Below are 15,404 nucleotides of genomic sequence, written 5' to 3'. Positions count from 1 at the left end.
ATACCCATTAGAACTAAAGCCGAGCTCGCACATCAGCGGTTGTGACGAATATTTTGAGCAAACACATTTTATTTTAATGTTACAAGATCACCATAATCTTCTAATTTAAAATTACATTAAAAATACTAACAAACTGAAATAAAATTAATTTTGATTAAATACTTATTGTTTATTTTCCAAAGCCGCAGGGAGCCGCGGTAGAGGGATCACAGAACCACATGCGGCTCTGAAGCAGAACCCCTGCTTGTTTTATCAGGCTTTTATGCTTTAAATCTGTATCTTCCTTCTCTCCGTTCATTAACTCTTTATGAGTTTTGCAGGCCTGGAATTATTATCAAACATTCACCAAACACAGATATTACGACCTGCAGGAATTTTAAATACCACCTAGACACAGACATATGCTGGCAGCACCTCACATCCAGGACAAGGTCCCAAAAAACATAGCATTTACCAGGACTTTTTTTCTGTTTTCAGCCCCACAGTGGAGATAGCTCTAGCCTCAACCGTGGCATTACCACCAGGCATCAACTAGAATACACACACTTTGTGTAGGCTCCTTCTACAGAGAAACTTTACAACACCTGGACACAGCCCAACATCGGGATCATAGTGTTATCCAGGACCCGCACAAGGTGTTTTTCTTCTGGGTCCGGTACAAGGGATTACCCATACCATGATGTAACCACAGGCATTGGTCGGCACACACCACCTGCAGAACCTTTTCTTTACACATCAAAAATAACAACAACAAACTGTACCAGGGAGATCTCTGGTCCAGTCATTTCATATAGCATCAAATGATGCATTCAACTTAGTCAATAACTTTGACATCAAATTTTAGGTTCAGATAAGCCACAAGGGCCAGCGCCCCCAGGCTGGGCAGCATGCACCCCAACAGACCATGAGCCACTAATGCAGTAATTTGATACAACTTTTTTTCTCCTTTTTCTAATGGTGTACACAGGTTGATGGTCTGTTTGTCGCCACTGGTCCCAGGCCCTTGGCGGGGTGCTCCATATTTGCCCTCATGGCTGGCTCGCCAATTTAATGTGGAAGTTTTTTTTTTTCTTCCACTGTCAATGCCAGTTACATCAGCGCTAAAACATAAGCTGTAACTCAAATTATAATAGTATCACAAAAAGACTCAGCAGTTGGTGGATCTGGTCTAAGTGAGCCAACCCAATGCCATTTCGAGAACAGGCAAAGAGCATACTGAAAAGTATTCTGTTAACCAAAGAATGTTATTCACAAAATCAAATCATAATTCCCCTTACCACATATACCTCATATCTTAATCAGCAATTAAATCATCAGCAGGTGTGTTCCCAAAGTGAGAAGCACAATTGGTATGTTCTACTCTGCTCCTTAAACACTGATAGCACAAGGTCAAGCTAATCTGCTCTACTCCCTTTTCCCTCACAAGCTCTAGTACTACTAGCGTGAACATGGGTAAGCATCTCTTCTGTGCTATTAAATATTTTCAGTGTTTTTATCCTTAATTTTCTACTGTCCATATTCCCTACACTGAATTGGCACTCTTTGTGGTTTTGCTCAGTGGTGACAGGCCTCTTAACCTGAACTGTTTACAGAGCTCTTATTTTCTGATGCTCATCCAAGTTATGTATTATATTAAGTCCAATGCAGCTCTTACATATCTTAGCTTGTTATTATAACTAAACTTTTACATCTTTTTTGGTATTAGGCAATGTTTTCTCCAGTGCATCTGTACGTATTGTTCTCACACAGTGGATTAAACTGCATTTTGCATTTGTCATGAGTTTGTGTGTTGTTATCTGATAAGAGATGAGGAGTGCTACACGGAAGCCCATTTATGCCCTTGATCACCAGTATGTCTCAGCTTGACATCCTCCTTAATGGAAAGCACCTTTGAGAAAACCCCTTGTTCATTGCTCATATTTTGCCCCTTGTTTGTTGTTCATGTTTTCTTATCTGGGCCAAGGTCAACCATCTGTCTTGCGTTGTGCTCACCATGGTCTTATGTGAGAAAGCACCTCACTTTCTTGGGCCATTCATTACCATTGACTTTTAATGGCAAATCATAGCTTATAAGTTTATATGATTGCATTTTATACTTAGGTAGTATGAATATATCTGATACATAAGTGATCCCTAACAACATGTTTGTACATGATACTGTGGTCTTTATTGTAAACACCATGCATTCAGTGTGTTTGTTTCTTAATGTACTGTAAAGAGTACATATTGAGCTTTCTATTGATGTCACACAAGTAGGGGGGGGGGGGGGCAACAGATCACATGTTCTGTTCTTCTAAATTGGCGGTGATTGCAGCAAGCACATTCTATGGCAGTATGAGGTTTAAGTGATCAAATTTTTAAATACAGCATGTAGTTATTTTTTCTTATGAGATAGTTTTTTTATTTGTGAAGATTTTACATTATATTACTATTTTATAAGGGCATGTTAATTTTAAGCCTTTCAAAATACACAATTTACTCCATGTTCTTTGAAGGGGACAGTTGGACTTGCTTTATCCCATTTTTAACCCTTGCCCTCAAATACACTAAGCTTCATATGTATTGGGCAGGAAAGACAATGCCATTACAGAAAGACCTCCCCACTGAGAGAGCTTGGCAAATCAGCTCACTCTAGACCCCCGGCTGCAAGAGGTTACAACATCACCTGGGAATTAAACTCGCGATCTGATAGGGCGAGCACTTTACCACTGCGCCACTCGGATGCCCAAAATGCTTATATTTAAACTCAATTTACATTTAAACAGTATTTTCCAGATGAAATAAAAGTGCAGTTATCTGTGAGGATGATCAAGTTAATCAAGTTGAGGTTTAGTTTGTCTTCTCAAGAGTAAAGGTACACGTTATATTTTTCATTTTATAACATTTTATTTAGCAGCTACTTTTCTACTTCTGTTGTTTTTTATAAACACACGAATTAGTATCACCTACAGGAACATAAGGGAATAATTATATTCTCTAATACTCTCATTTATACAAAAATGTGAAGGGTGTATGGACAGTCTGTAGAAGACTTGAATGAGAAATGTGATAAAACCTAAGTATTAGGTCCTTTTGATGGGTGTGGCCTAATGTTTTAATGAGCTGGCTTGATTTACCAGCTGAGGTTTTTCAGCTCTGGTTATTCTTTATGTTTAGATTAAATAAATGAAACCTTGGTTTTGTTAAACTGTGTGTGTGTGTGTTGCAGGTGGTAAAAATGAGCTGGTACTGTATGTAAATACAAGGCAAACCTGTGTTTTTTTTTTTTTTTTTTACTCTAAAATGGATTTCAGGAATATTTGGAAATCTTATAAAAAAAAAATTTTATATAAAAAAAAAAAGGCAAAAGGAAAGATCAAGTTAGAGATCGTACAGATCTGTTTTGAGCTGCTATAGAATTAGTGTTGGCCTCTGCGGCATAATTAAATATAGCAGTTGCACTTATCCAGTATCAGTGGTGAAAGTTTAAAAAAAATAATTAAAAGAAAAACGTTCACAACATGTTTTTGCCACCAGAATTCACTTTTGGTAACATTTAAGCTTTAATGTAAAGCTTGGCGATATGATAATTATGATAATACAATATCGATATATTGTTTTTATACTTTTTTCCCTTTTTTTCCACCATAAAATGTCCTTGTAAACTAAGTAGACGCACAGCTATTTGCTGTACCTTTGAGAGGAGTAAAAGTAAAACCTATCCTTTAATGAAACTACTCAAGTAAGTTACAGATACTGTATGTAAAATATGGACTTAAGTATGGTAACAAAGCACATGTTTGCAGTTTTCTCCCACCTCTAAAGCTGTTTGATTTCAGGTTTCTGTGTATTAACTTGGAAAGAAAGAAAGAAGAAGAAAAGAAAGGACTAAAGAAGAACAGCTACTAAAGAAGAACTAGCAGTCGTTTCTTCATGTTTTTATTGTGTTGAATGTAATGAACGATGAATGATAAATTGTTTCATTCATAAACGTCATAATTGTTGGAAAGTTGCTGTGGCATCAGCAGAATAAAACATGTTCTGTTGTAGGAAAATCAGCCTCGACACTTGAGGCTCCTTCTGTTAATGGCAGCATCCCTGAGGAACTAGCTGTGGCTATAGCATTTATTTAGAGTGAGCGTGCTAATTATAAAGCTGTGATAGCTATGGAGCTGCTCTACTGTCAGAGCTGCTGTTATAGATAATTAATCAAAACCTTCTGCACCAATCAGAGAACTTCTTGTAACAAACTTTATTTTAATCATAAACCAATCAATTCTTTAGAACATGTGACACACACACAGGAGGAGGTATTTTGTTCCCCGACAAAATCACGCCTTGTCATCATCAGGGTCAATTTCCTCTTTCTCTTTTGTGCTACTCTTTCTTGCGGATCCAGCATATGGATTTCTCTCCCAACCAGAACCCAGGCAGGAGTTTGTCCTTGAAGCAGGTTTTGTAGCGGTGAAGGAACTTGACCTGTTTTGGCTCTCCTTCCACCATGTAGAAGGCCACAATGCCGGCCGGTTGGTCCACGTAGACACCAATGGTTTTGCCTTGGTTACAGTGGATCTCCACGCTCTCTTCGTTGTGCCAGGCTTGATAATTACGTCCACCCCAGCCCACGGCCCATGAGGCATCGTTCTCTCCCAGACCACATGCTCCGTCTTTAGTTTTGCGTCCGCTGCTGGCGTACACCACCCCAATCACCACCCAGCCTTCGTAGTCCACCTCCCAGTAACCACGGCAACCCAGAAGGCCCTCCTTACATAATACCTGGATGGGAAAAAAAACTTTATTCCATAAAACAAAAAAGAAAAAAATTATTAGAACCTCTGGTCATGCCTGATGGAGGAATGGATGGCCAAGTTGACATTTTTGTTTTAGATATTTTAAATTGAAAGCTACTGTGGGTATAGAAAAGAGTCACCCCTACTTTAAAATAATCACATTTTGTAGCTTTGCAGCATAAAATCAAGCTTTTGTTTTTTTTATCCAGCTTTATTTGCTTTATAACACCACTCCTACAGGAAAGCGGGGGTGGTAATATGCTCTCCAGTCTCTGCTGAGTGTTTTTCTGCAGCAGAGACTGGAGCACTTGTCAAGATAAAAGGAAAATGGATGGAAAAATCTTTTAGAAAAATCTGCTGCCCTCTGCCAGAAAGTCATCAATGGGAAGGACGTTTACCTTCCAACAAGACAATGACCCAAAGTGCACAGCAAACCTGACCACATACTGACTGAAGGAGAAAATGGTAAATGCCGTTGCATGGCCTAGTCAAAGTCCAGACTTAAACCCCATTGGAAATCTGTGGAATCACTTAAGAACTGCAGTCCACATCAAATTTAACTTATCTTAAGCAGTTCTGAAAAAAAAAAAAATTTGAGTGGGCAAAATATTGCACAGTCTAGATATTTTTTTCTATTTTTTCTAACACGTTGGTTTCATGGCTGTTAGCCATAATCATCAAAATTATTAAGAAATAAACACTTGAAATATGTCAGTCTGTGTGTTGTTTTGGGTTAGGGTTAGGGTTGCTAGGTTTCTGTTGCTTGCGGAAAGGGGACAAACAAGCTTGGCACAGGTTTTACGCCAGATATTGTTCCTGAAACAACCCTCCCATTTTATCCATGCTTGGGACTGGCACTTTATCTAGTGGCAGGGGGCCTTTCGCATGGCAGGCGAAACACCTACCACCGAGCCGCCAGTTCCCTTATATCAGTCTGTGTGTAATGAATTTATATAATATGATTATATAGATTTATTACATATGCTATAATGTATAATATATGATATATAATTGAATTACTGTGAAAAAAACAACAACATTTCGATGATATTCTTATTTATTGAGATTATACCTGTATACTATATGTATATACTATATAAAGTGCCGTGAAAAACTATGCCCCTTTCCATTTTTTTTTTGCATATTTCCTTTAAATGATCCAGATCGTTAAACACATTTTTATATTGCAAAAAGATGATCATTATCATTTATTAAGGGAATAAAGCTCTCCAAACCTGTGTTTGTGTATGTGTGAAAGTCGTCCTACAAGCCCCTGATATCCCCCCCTCTTCCCCCTCCCCCCTCTTCCCCCTCCCCCCTCATATTTCTGCTGTTATACCCCTATGTCACCTATGTTGGTTGACTATGCGAGGACCAATGCACGAAAAGGGGAAAACCTAATCACAGTGCCAAAACCCGTGGCAAATCATGATGAACCATACTTACAGCCACCGCGCAAAACTGCATAGGTAAGATAGGGGTATTAGTAATTAATAAATTATGGGCCAAACTTCGCTGAGTGATGATGGTAGAATAATTATAAAGGTCCAGTACAAAAACCAGTACACAACAGCTCTCACAATTTAGCCTGCGTTTAGAAGGATGTACTGTTACTACCAGCTCAACAGTAAAAGACCTGGGCGTAATATTACTTGTCCTTTAAAAATCATATTTCCAATATCACAAAAACAGCCCTTTTCCAACTTAGAAATATTGCCAAACTTAGAAACATTTTATCCATATCTGATGCAGAAAATCTAGTTCATGCATTAATGACCTTCAGACAGAACTATTGTAATGCATTACTAGGTGGTTGTCCTGCATCCTCAATAAACAAGCTTCAGTTAGTCCAAAATGCAGCCGCCAGGGTTCTCACTAGAACGAGAAAATATGATCATATAACCCCAATATTATCATCCCTGCACTGGCTACCTGTTCTGTTTAGAATTAATTACAAAACAGTATTAATTACATATAAGGCTTTAAATGGTTTAGCTCCCACATACCTAACCAGTCTTTTGATACGCTACAATCCACCACGCTCCTTAAGATCACAAAACTCTGGACTTCTGGCAGTTCCCAGACTTTCAAAATCTACAAAAGGGGGTAGGGCATTTTCATATTTAGCTTCAAAGCTTTGGAATCGCCTTCCAGACAGTGTTCGGGGCTCAGTTTCCCAGTTTAAAAGTAGACTCAAGACGCATCTCTTTAATCTGGCTTACCGTACATGCAACTCATCCTATAACTTCATACTCCAGTACACCTATCATGAATGGCAACTATGCTAATTCTCTCCATCTGTTCTTTATTTTTCTACCCATCCCAGGGCATCTGGAAATGTAGAGACAAGTAGACAAAAGCCAATCCTGTGAGGTCCCTGAGGCATTCAGAGAAGGACCAGCTCCAGCTGGATTCTGCTTTATGATGGTTGGAGCTACAAATGCTGTTCCTGTGCTCCCAGTGATCCAGACCTCATCTGCCCTCTGCACCTACTGACTCCCCATGCTGAACTGGACTTCATGTTAATTTAAAGAACTTCTGTTATATTGAACTTATATCCTCATAACACACATGATGTTATATAATTTCTATCTGTTATTACCCAGATGAGGATGGGTTCCCTGTTGAGTCTGGTTCCTCTCAAGGATTCTTCCTATTGCCATCTCAGGGAGTTTTTCCTTGCCACTGTCACCATCACCCTTGGCTTGCTTATCAGAGACGTTTTATTCATCATTCATTCATTCATCTCATTATTATCTAGACACATTTTTCTCACACATCCACGCATAATTTTTTTTATTTCTTTCATTTTTATGAAGCTGTTTTGAGACAATTAACATTGTTAAAAGCGCTATTTAAGTAAAATTTAATTGAATTAATTTTGTAACGTAATTAGTTACTTTAAAAAGTAATGTCCCCCAGCACTGCTGACCAGACCTGTTGAATTAAGAAATCCCTTAAATAGAACCAGTCTGAAAAAGTGAAAAGATCTTAGAAAGAACTTAAAAAGCAAAGTGATTAAAAAATAAAGTAAGAAGAGATGATAAATAAATTATTTGACATGTATCAGTCTAGAAAGGGTTACCAATCCATTTCTAAGGCTTTGGGACTCGCGAACCACAGTGACATCCATTATCCACAAATGGAGAAAACTTGAGAGGCCCGCCTACCAAAATTACTCCAACAGCACAATGATGATTCATCCAGGAAGTAAAAAAAAAAGGCATCTATGGGAGAGTTCCAAAGCAAAAGCCATTACTGACCAAAAAGAACACAAAGGCTCCTCTCACATTTACCAAAAAACATTTTGATTCTCCCCAAGTTTTTTGGCCAAATATTTTGTGTACTGATGAGACAAAAGTTGAACCTCTTTTTGGAGGGTGTATGTACCATTACATCTGGCATAGGAATATCATACCAACAGTCAAACATGGTGGGGGTAGTGTGATGGTCTGGAGCTTTGCAGCTTCAAGACCTGGATGTCTTGCCATTGTAGGAAGAACCATAAATTCTGCGAATTCTAAAAAATGTCCGGCCATCAGTTCATGAACTTAAGTTCAAGCACACTTAACTTGGGTTATGTAGCAGGACAATGACCTAAAACACACCAAAAAGTCCACCTTTGAAGGGCTCTAAAAAACTAAATTAAGGTTTTGGAGTGGCCTGTTCAGAGTCTTAAATCTGATCGAGATCCTTGAACAGTTCATTTATACTCAAAAACCCTCGGATGTGGCTGATCTAGAACAGTTCTGCAAAGAAGAGTGGGCCAAAATTCTTTCACAGCAATGTGAAAGACTCACAATGAATAAATGAATAAAACATGAGGGGTAAAAAGGAAACAGAAAAGAGATCATTATTCTGTTTAAAGAAAATGAGAACAAAAACAGACCTGAGGAGTGTCCTCGTATCTTTCAGGCCGGTCCAGTACAGGGCATGGATGCTCGGGCATCCGGGACACTTTAGCCCCGCCCTCAGAGATCCAGAGCAGCTTCTGAGCCGTTCTGTCATCCAGAGAGAGAGGGATCCAGTCTGAGAGGAGAGTGTACACACACACACACACACACACACACACACACACACACACCGAGAACAGTAACAAATATGTCACCAATGTTAATGCCACAGAATCCTAGATTCTTATGCTGAGTTTAATACTGCATGCAACAAGAGCTTGGGTTAGCGCGGGAGAAAGCTCTAGCGAACCCCGAGCTTAGTGAGTGATGCCATAACAACATGTCCGCTTAGTGCTGCAGAACTTCCTACCTTTACCTGAGTTTGACTGGATACACACACAAGCTTTAGCTAAAGCAGTGTACAGAGACCTGAGAACACCTTTAACACTGACTCTACACTGTACTGTAAAATAATGTAAAGAAACTCTCCTTTACATTTCATTAGCTCCTCTCTGGTCGTGGGTTCAGGAACATCAGCTTCATATGCCAGCGGTACCTCTGTGACACAAACAAACAAACAAAAACAAACAAGCACAATATATGATTTAACCAAATCAAAAGTTTCAAAGACTTTTACTATCTATCTATCTATCTATCTATCTATCTATCTATCTATCTATCTATCTATCTATCTATCTATCTATCTATCCATCCATCCTACTCTTTTGCTCACAATTTATTACGCTTGCGTTGAAGAATCTCTGCATTGAAAGTCTGGCTCGATTTAGCCAGAGGTCATCAGGGCTCTCCTCTCATTCCAAACAAAACTGATCTGTTTGTTTTGGCTTCAGTTATCCCGGTTAATGATGTTCCTGCTGCAGGATCATATTTTACTCCAGGCTCAGATGGATGGAAGCGATAGCATGGTGGATGGATGATTGACTATGGGGATGTTCTCCAGTAAGTATCCTCACGCTCTCCAATGAACCTCCATCTGACACAGATGCATGAACAAGAACAAAGGTTTTTCATGTGGAATTTCTACATGACCTTGTAGAATTTGGAAAACCATCAAGTTTTTTTCGGCGAAGTAAAGAATTTCGCTGGAGAGGATCCAAGATGGCTGCTAATGGATGTTAGGGATTTGAAACCTAAGATCCAGCAGAACAAGAGAGGGAGAGAGAAAGAGAGAGAGATGGCAGAAAACAGATGTAGGGAGTGCAGTTGATGACAGGAACGTGTTGGCAGGATGAAGGATGTGCATGGTTGGCAGATGCAGGACGAGAACATGAGAGCGGTGAAACAGTAGACTCGTCCCTGCGAGCTGTGTTAAAGCTGCAATAAAACCAACACTAATAACGTGTTTATGAGGACTGTTGCATCACTCAAGGCATTAATTAGCTATCTGTCATTCAGTCTGTCGTTCTTACATTATTATCACATCTGGACCGTTTAGAGGTCTCTCCATATGGACTTTATGTAGTACTCATCACAGTGAAACTAAGAATTGTGAAAAGAGAACAATACTCAGGTTTAAATCCAACCCTTATTAGCCTTTCCCCCCCAAAAAAAAACAGTGTCTAGACACCAGATAAACACCAGTAACACCAGAATAAACCCTGGCAGCACATTTCTGGCAAAGTTATTTTTACAACTGGTGAAAGAGATGAAGCTGGTCGCCAAGTCAATCACGTTTCAATTAAAAAATCTTTAGTTTAACATTTGGTATAAAATAACCGAACTGATTTCTTGTTCATTTCAGAGACGATCAGGACGTTACAAGGATTATTAAAAGACTATTTTATTTCAAATTGCTAAAAGTCCAAATTATTTAAATATCAACATGTGAATGTTGCTCAGAAAAAGAAGAAGGCGAAGAAGAAGAAGAAGAAGAAAAAGAAGAACGAGAAATTATGACGTACCTGATTTCTTCAGCTCAGCCATGATGTTGCTAATGGACATGATGGTGTTTCTTGGAGCGAAGATCTGATCTGCGCCACACACCAACAACACACTCTTATTCACTCAAACCAAAAACATGTTGGGAGGGGAGGTGGTAAGTGTGTGTGTGTGTGTGTGTAAGGGATGTACATTTAATCCTTCCGCATCCCCTAAAAAATTCACCAAAACGTAGGAGACTAAAATAAACCGTACACATGACGGCAAACAAAAAAACTCTGTTGTTGGAGACAAACATATCTATAACACGTGTGAAAAATCATAAGCGGATCGCCTGTATGTGTTCATCTAAAAATCTAAAGCAGGTAGCAAAAGTTTTCACCCCTGATGAAATTTATTGAAAGTCATACCCAGGAACTGGGATTTTGCGTCATGAATCTACACGGAATAAATCATAGAGCTGAAGACTTTTAACAGCTGTCACACTGTGTAAAACCCCTTAGAGCTGACCTGTGCCATAGTTGCCAGTTCCGCTTATAATATGCAACTTTGGGCTTCTTTTTCTCTGAAGTCGTTTAAAATATTTCAGGTCCCAGGTCATGTTTTTTGAGCTTGTTTTTAAAAATATGGTTGCTTGATAGAAAAAATCTAACAAGCAACTGTGGTTTTTTATATTTATGGTTTAATTTCCTCTGTTAATTCATTGATATTGATTGACCCCCACATGGACATGCACAGAGACCACAGAGATTCTTCTCCCAATTATGGCTCTGCATCCCCACCCGCCTTAATACACCCCCCCACCCCCCCCCCCCACCCCCAACACATACACAGAAGGAAAACCATGTCATTCAAGCTGGGGTGTCCTCATATTACTTAAGAGTGCCAAAAAAAGTGCTCTAAGTATGGAAATCCTATTTGGTCCTATTTGATCAGATCCTATTTAACTGATCGTTATCAGTTTGTAGATTTAATTGGTGATTATTCTGCATGTTCTAAAGTGGAGTGTGGTGTTCCACAGGGTTCAGTTTCAGGCCCACTGCTTTTTTCTCTTTACATGCTTTCTCTGGGCAACATAATTTGTAAGCATGGGATTAGTTTTCATTGCTATGCTGATGACACACAGTTATACGTGACAGCAAAACCAGACAAAAAAAAAACAGTTTACAAAAGTTGAGCAATGTATGCAGGACATAAGAGATTGGATGTTAATTAACTTCCTTCTGCTTAATCCAGATAGGAAAGAAGTTCTAGTCATAGGACCACAAGCAGCTAGAAGCAAGCCTTCTAATCAAACTGTAACATTAAATGGCCTTTCTGTTCTATCAAGTGCAACATTGAAAGACCTCGGTGTGATTATAGATCCCAGCCTTTCATTTGAAGCTCATGAGGACAATATTACCAGAATAGGATTCTTTCTCCACTGAAATTTTGCCAAGATAAGTCAAGATAAAATTTTGCCAAGATAAAAATATATTGTCACTAAATGATGCAGAAAAAAAACTTCATGCTTTTATCACCTCTAGGTTGGACTATTGTAATGCCTTACTGTCTGGTTGTTCAACTAGGTGTATAAACAAGCTTTAGCTAGTCCAGAATGCAGCAGCGAGAGTCCTCACTAGAACCAGAAGATACGAGCACATCACTCCTATCTTATCTTCATTTCATTGGCTCCCTGTGAAATTTCGCATTGACTTTAAAATACTACTATTGACGTATAAAGCATAAAATGGTCTCGCGCCGCAGTACCTGAGTGAACAAAAGGATGTAGGCTGCTTGTCAGTATCACGTATTATTAAAACTACAGCAGGGAGCGGGGCTTTTTCTTACAAAGCCCAGAAGTTATAGAATAGTCTTCTTATTAATGTTCGGGACTCAGACCCAGTCTCAGTGTTTAAGTCTAGGCTAAAAATCTGTTTATTAAGCCAAGCATTTTTGCAAATAGATTTGCCTTAGGTAAAGGAGCAGATCTGGGGGACTCATGGAGAGTATTATGGTAAACTGGTGCAGTATGTTTAGATGTTCTCTTCCCCACTGTCATTGATCACTCAGGTTTGTTGACAATTAAGTGATCTCAGTTCCCCCTCATGCCTGTGTTTTCTTCTGGCTCTCCCTTTTAGTTATGCTGACATTGTTAGTCCTGCCGGAGTCTCTGCTTGCACTCTGCACTAAATATACATTCACATTATACATTGTTTGACTGTGACGATACCTAACTGCCATCTCTCCTTCTCTTCTGCTCTCTCCTGTTCTCTCTCTACTCCTCTCCCTCTCTCTCTTACCCTCTACCTGTCCCTCTGTCGAGCTATACATGTCGCTCCTGAGCTGCCAGTGATCCAGACCCCCTCTGCCACCTGAAGCTTTCTCATTCTGGTGTTCTGCTTCTGGTTGGAGACCTCGTCCCATGGACGCCCCGTGTGGTGTGCCTGGGATGCATGTGGTGACTGGGGATGGTTCCACTTTTCCACGAAGACGGTCCTGTCCTCGGCTGATACAGACAGCTGTTCTCTAAAGACTTGTGACTTCAGTCGCTTAATAATTCAGGACTGGAGTTTCCTGCAGTCTACATGAGCCTTCAATAACGAACTCGACTCCATTTTGACTTAAACACATCTCCCATTAAACTGAACTTCCAGGCTCACACTGTATAAATGCAGATCAATTCCTACTTTTTGTTTTACCCAGATGAGGATGGGTTCCTTGTTAAGTCTGGTTCCTCTCAAGGTTTCTTCCTATTACCATTTCAGGGAGTTTTTCCATGCCACTGTCGCCGTCGTCCTCGGCTTGCTCATCAGGGACAGTCTTATCATTTTGATTCATATACATTCACATCTCATACAGACTTAAATGGCTACTACTTTAGGCTACTAATACAAATTCAAATCAAATTCAAATTCAAATTTTATTTGTCACATACACAGTCATACACAGTACGAAATGTAGTGAAATGCTTTTCACTATGTAGTGAAACATTTTTGTAGGTGACAAAAACAAGCATAATGTCCTCATATACTAATATTAGCTTACATGGTTCGGTTATATTATTTCCACTCTAGTTTGATTTATTTAATAAATAAATAAACACCAGTCAAACGTTTGGACACGACTTCTAATTCAGTGTTTTTTTAAATTATTTTTTTAGTGATTTATTTCCTACATTCTAGAACAATACTGGGGATTTCAAAACTATAAAATAACACATATGGTATAAGGTAATTAAGTAACAACAACAGCAACAGTCAGTAATTAAATGTTTAGGAGGGGCAGTGGCGGCTCAGGTGGTTGAGACTCCTCTGGGTTGCTAGACGTTACTTAGAGTAAAAAATATGTCATCATGTCCCAGTTTGGTCCTTCTCCTGTAACCAAGAGCCATTTCAACTGCTCTTCTTCTTCTCCTTCACCTAGCTTTCCATGGTCATGAGCAGCACAAACAGCGTTCCAGGGTCCAGCTTTAGTTCTACTGCAGAACTAACTCCTGATGAAATATACACAAATTTCCTCTTTCACTTGAAAAAGAAAGAAAATGTTCCAGTGCGATGATGCAGATGTAGCCAATAAGTAACTCAAACTTATAGCTATGAGGTTAGCATGGTGCACAATGTGCTGTCTTTAGGCCATGACCTGATACTGCACCAAAGTGACTGGGATGTGCTGGAAAAGACTTTACACAGAGGTCCGGCTCTTCTATCATCAATGAAAGATCTTGAAAAGAAATTAATGCAACTAATGGATGGAAAAAAATGTTGTGACATTCCATAAGCTTATCGAAATAATGCCATGACTGTAATAAAAGGCGGTCCAATGAAATATTAGAGTGTGTTATACCCGGCCATTTGAGATGCAGGGCATCCTCAGTTCCAGTGCTGAGCATGGAGACATGTGTGGGTTGTGGAAGGAATGAAGGGCATCTGGCATAAAATCTGAGCCAATAATTTGTGGATTTAATGAACTGATAAAACGGAGAAAATAGTCAAAACTCAAGAAGCGGAGAATATGTCAGTGTTTGCTAAATCTAGCCTAATATGTGGAGTAAATATCCTTTACAGTATGTCTGGGAATTAATTTAAAATCCTAAAAAGTGATATGATTCTTGACTTAAATGAACAGGTGGCACAGTGGCATAGTGGTTAGCTCTGTGGCCCAGTATCTACGGGGTCAAGGGTTTGATTCCCATCACGGGTTGTGCGTGGAGTTTGCTTGTTCTCCCAGTGCTTGGTCCTCCCACAGTCCAAAGACATGCAGATTACACTAATTGGCACTCCTAAATTGTCTGTAATGTGTGAATGAGTGTGTGGTGTGTGCCCTGTGATGGGATTGGCACCCTGGGTGTACCCTGATTTGTGCTCTAAACTCTCCTGGGATAGGTTCAAGGCTCCCTGTGACCCTGTGCACGGGATAAAGCAGTATGACATTTGCTTTCTCTGTGCCAAGTTTTGCGCTGTGTTTGCTTTTCAAGCCTACAATAGGTGTTGAAAGCCAGTGATATAAATAACACCATGAAAATTAAATACTTTGGTACCACATTAATAAAGTCTCACTACTGACTGTGTAACGTATGGCCCCTGAGTTGCTTTTTATAAAGATGCGCCAATGGATTCCATGAAGCAGCATCAGCACATGGCCGGTGAGGGAACGAGGGTTTAGCGAAGTTGATGCCGAGCCAAACACCCTGCTGGTTTTTCTGGGAACGGCTCTTTGGTGTCGAGTCTGAGTTACACATTCCGTCACTTTCAAGCTAACAAACGGTGCATAACAAGCCTGTATTTAGTTTCTAAAATGCTCTTTAATGTGAGTTGCTTGGAAGAAGTTGTGAAGTGTAAATAGAAAAAATGCTTATGTGGAA

General features: G+C 39.5%; 1 protein-coding gene across 1 annotated transcript; it reads right to left on the bottom strand.

The window, feature by feature from the left end:
- Window positions 1–4,216: 4,216 nt before the first annotated feature.
- LOC128545088 (tripartite motif-containing protein 16-like) lies at window positions 4,217–10,664 on the bottom strand. The gene is made up of 4 exons (XM_053515439.1): window positions 10,585–10,664; window positions 9,158–9,220; window positions 8,659–8,798; window positions 4,217–4,755 (listed from the first exon to the last, which is right to left on the bottom strand). Exons 1-4 carry the CDS (start codon window positions 10,622–10,624, stop codon window positions 4,357–4,359), a joined length of 642 nt encoding a protein of 213 aa, XP_053371414.1. The 5' UTR covers window positions 10,625–10,664; the 3' UTR covers window positions 4,217–4,356.
- Window positions 10,665–15,404: the final 4,740 nt, after the last annotated feature.

Source organism: Clarias gariepinus, chromosome 16 (assembly GCF_024256425.1).
Source record: "Clarias gariepinus isolate MV-2021 ecotype Netherlands chromosome 16, CGAR_prim_01v2, whole genome shotgun sequence".
In the NCBI taxonomy this organism is placed as follows: Eukaryota; Metazoa; Chordata; class Actinopteri; order Siluriformes; family Clariidae; genus Clarias; species Clarias gariepinus.
This window is presented reverse-complemented; position numbering and strand designations above follow the sequence as displayed.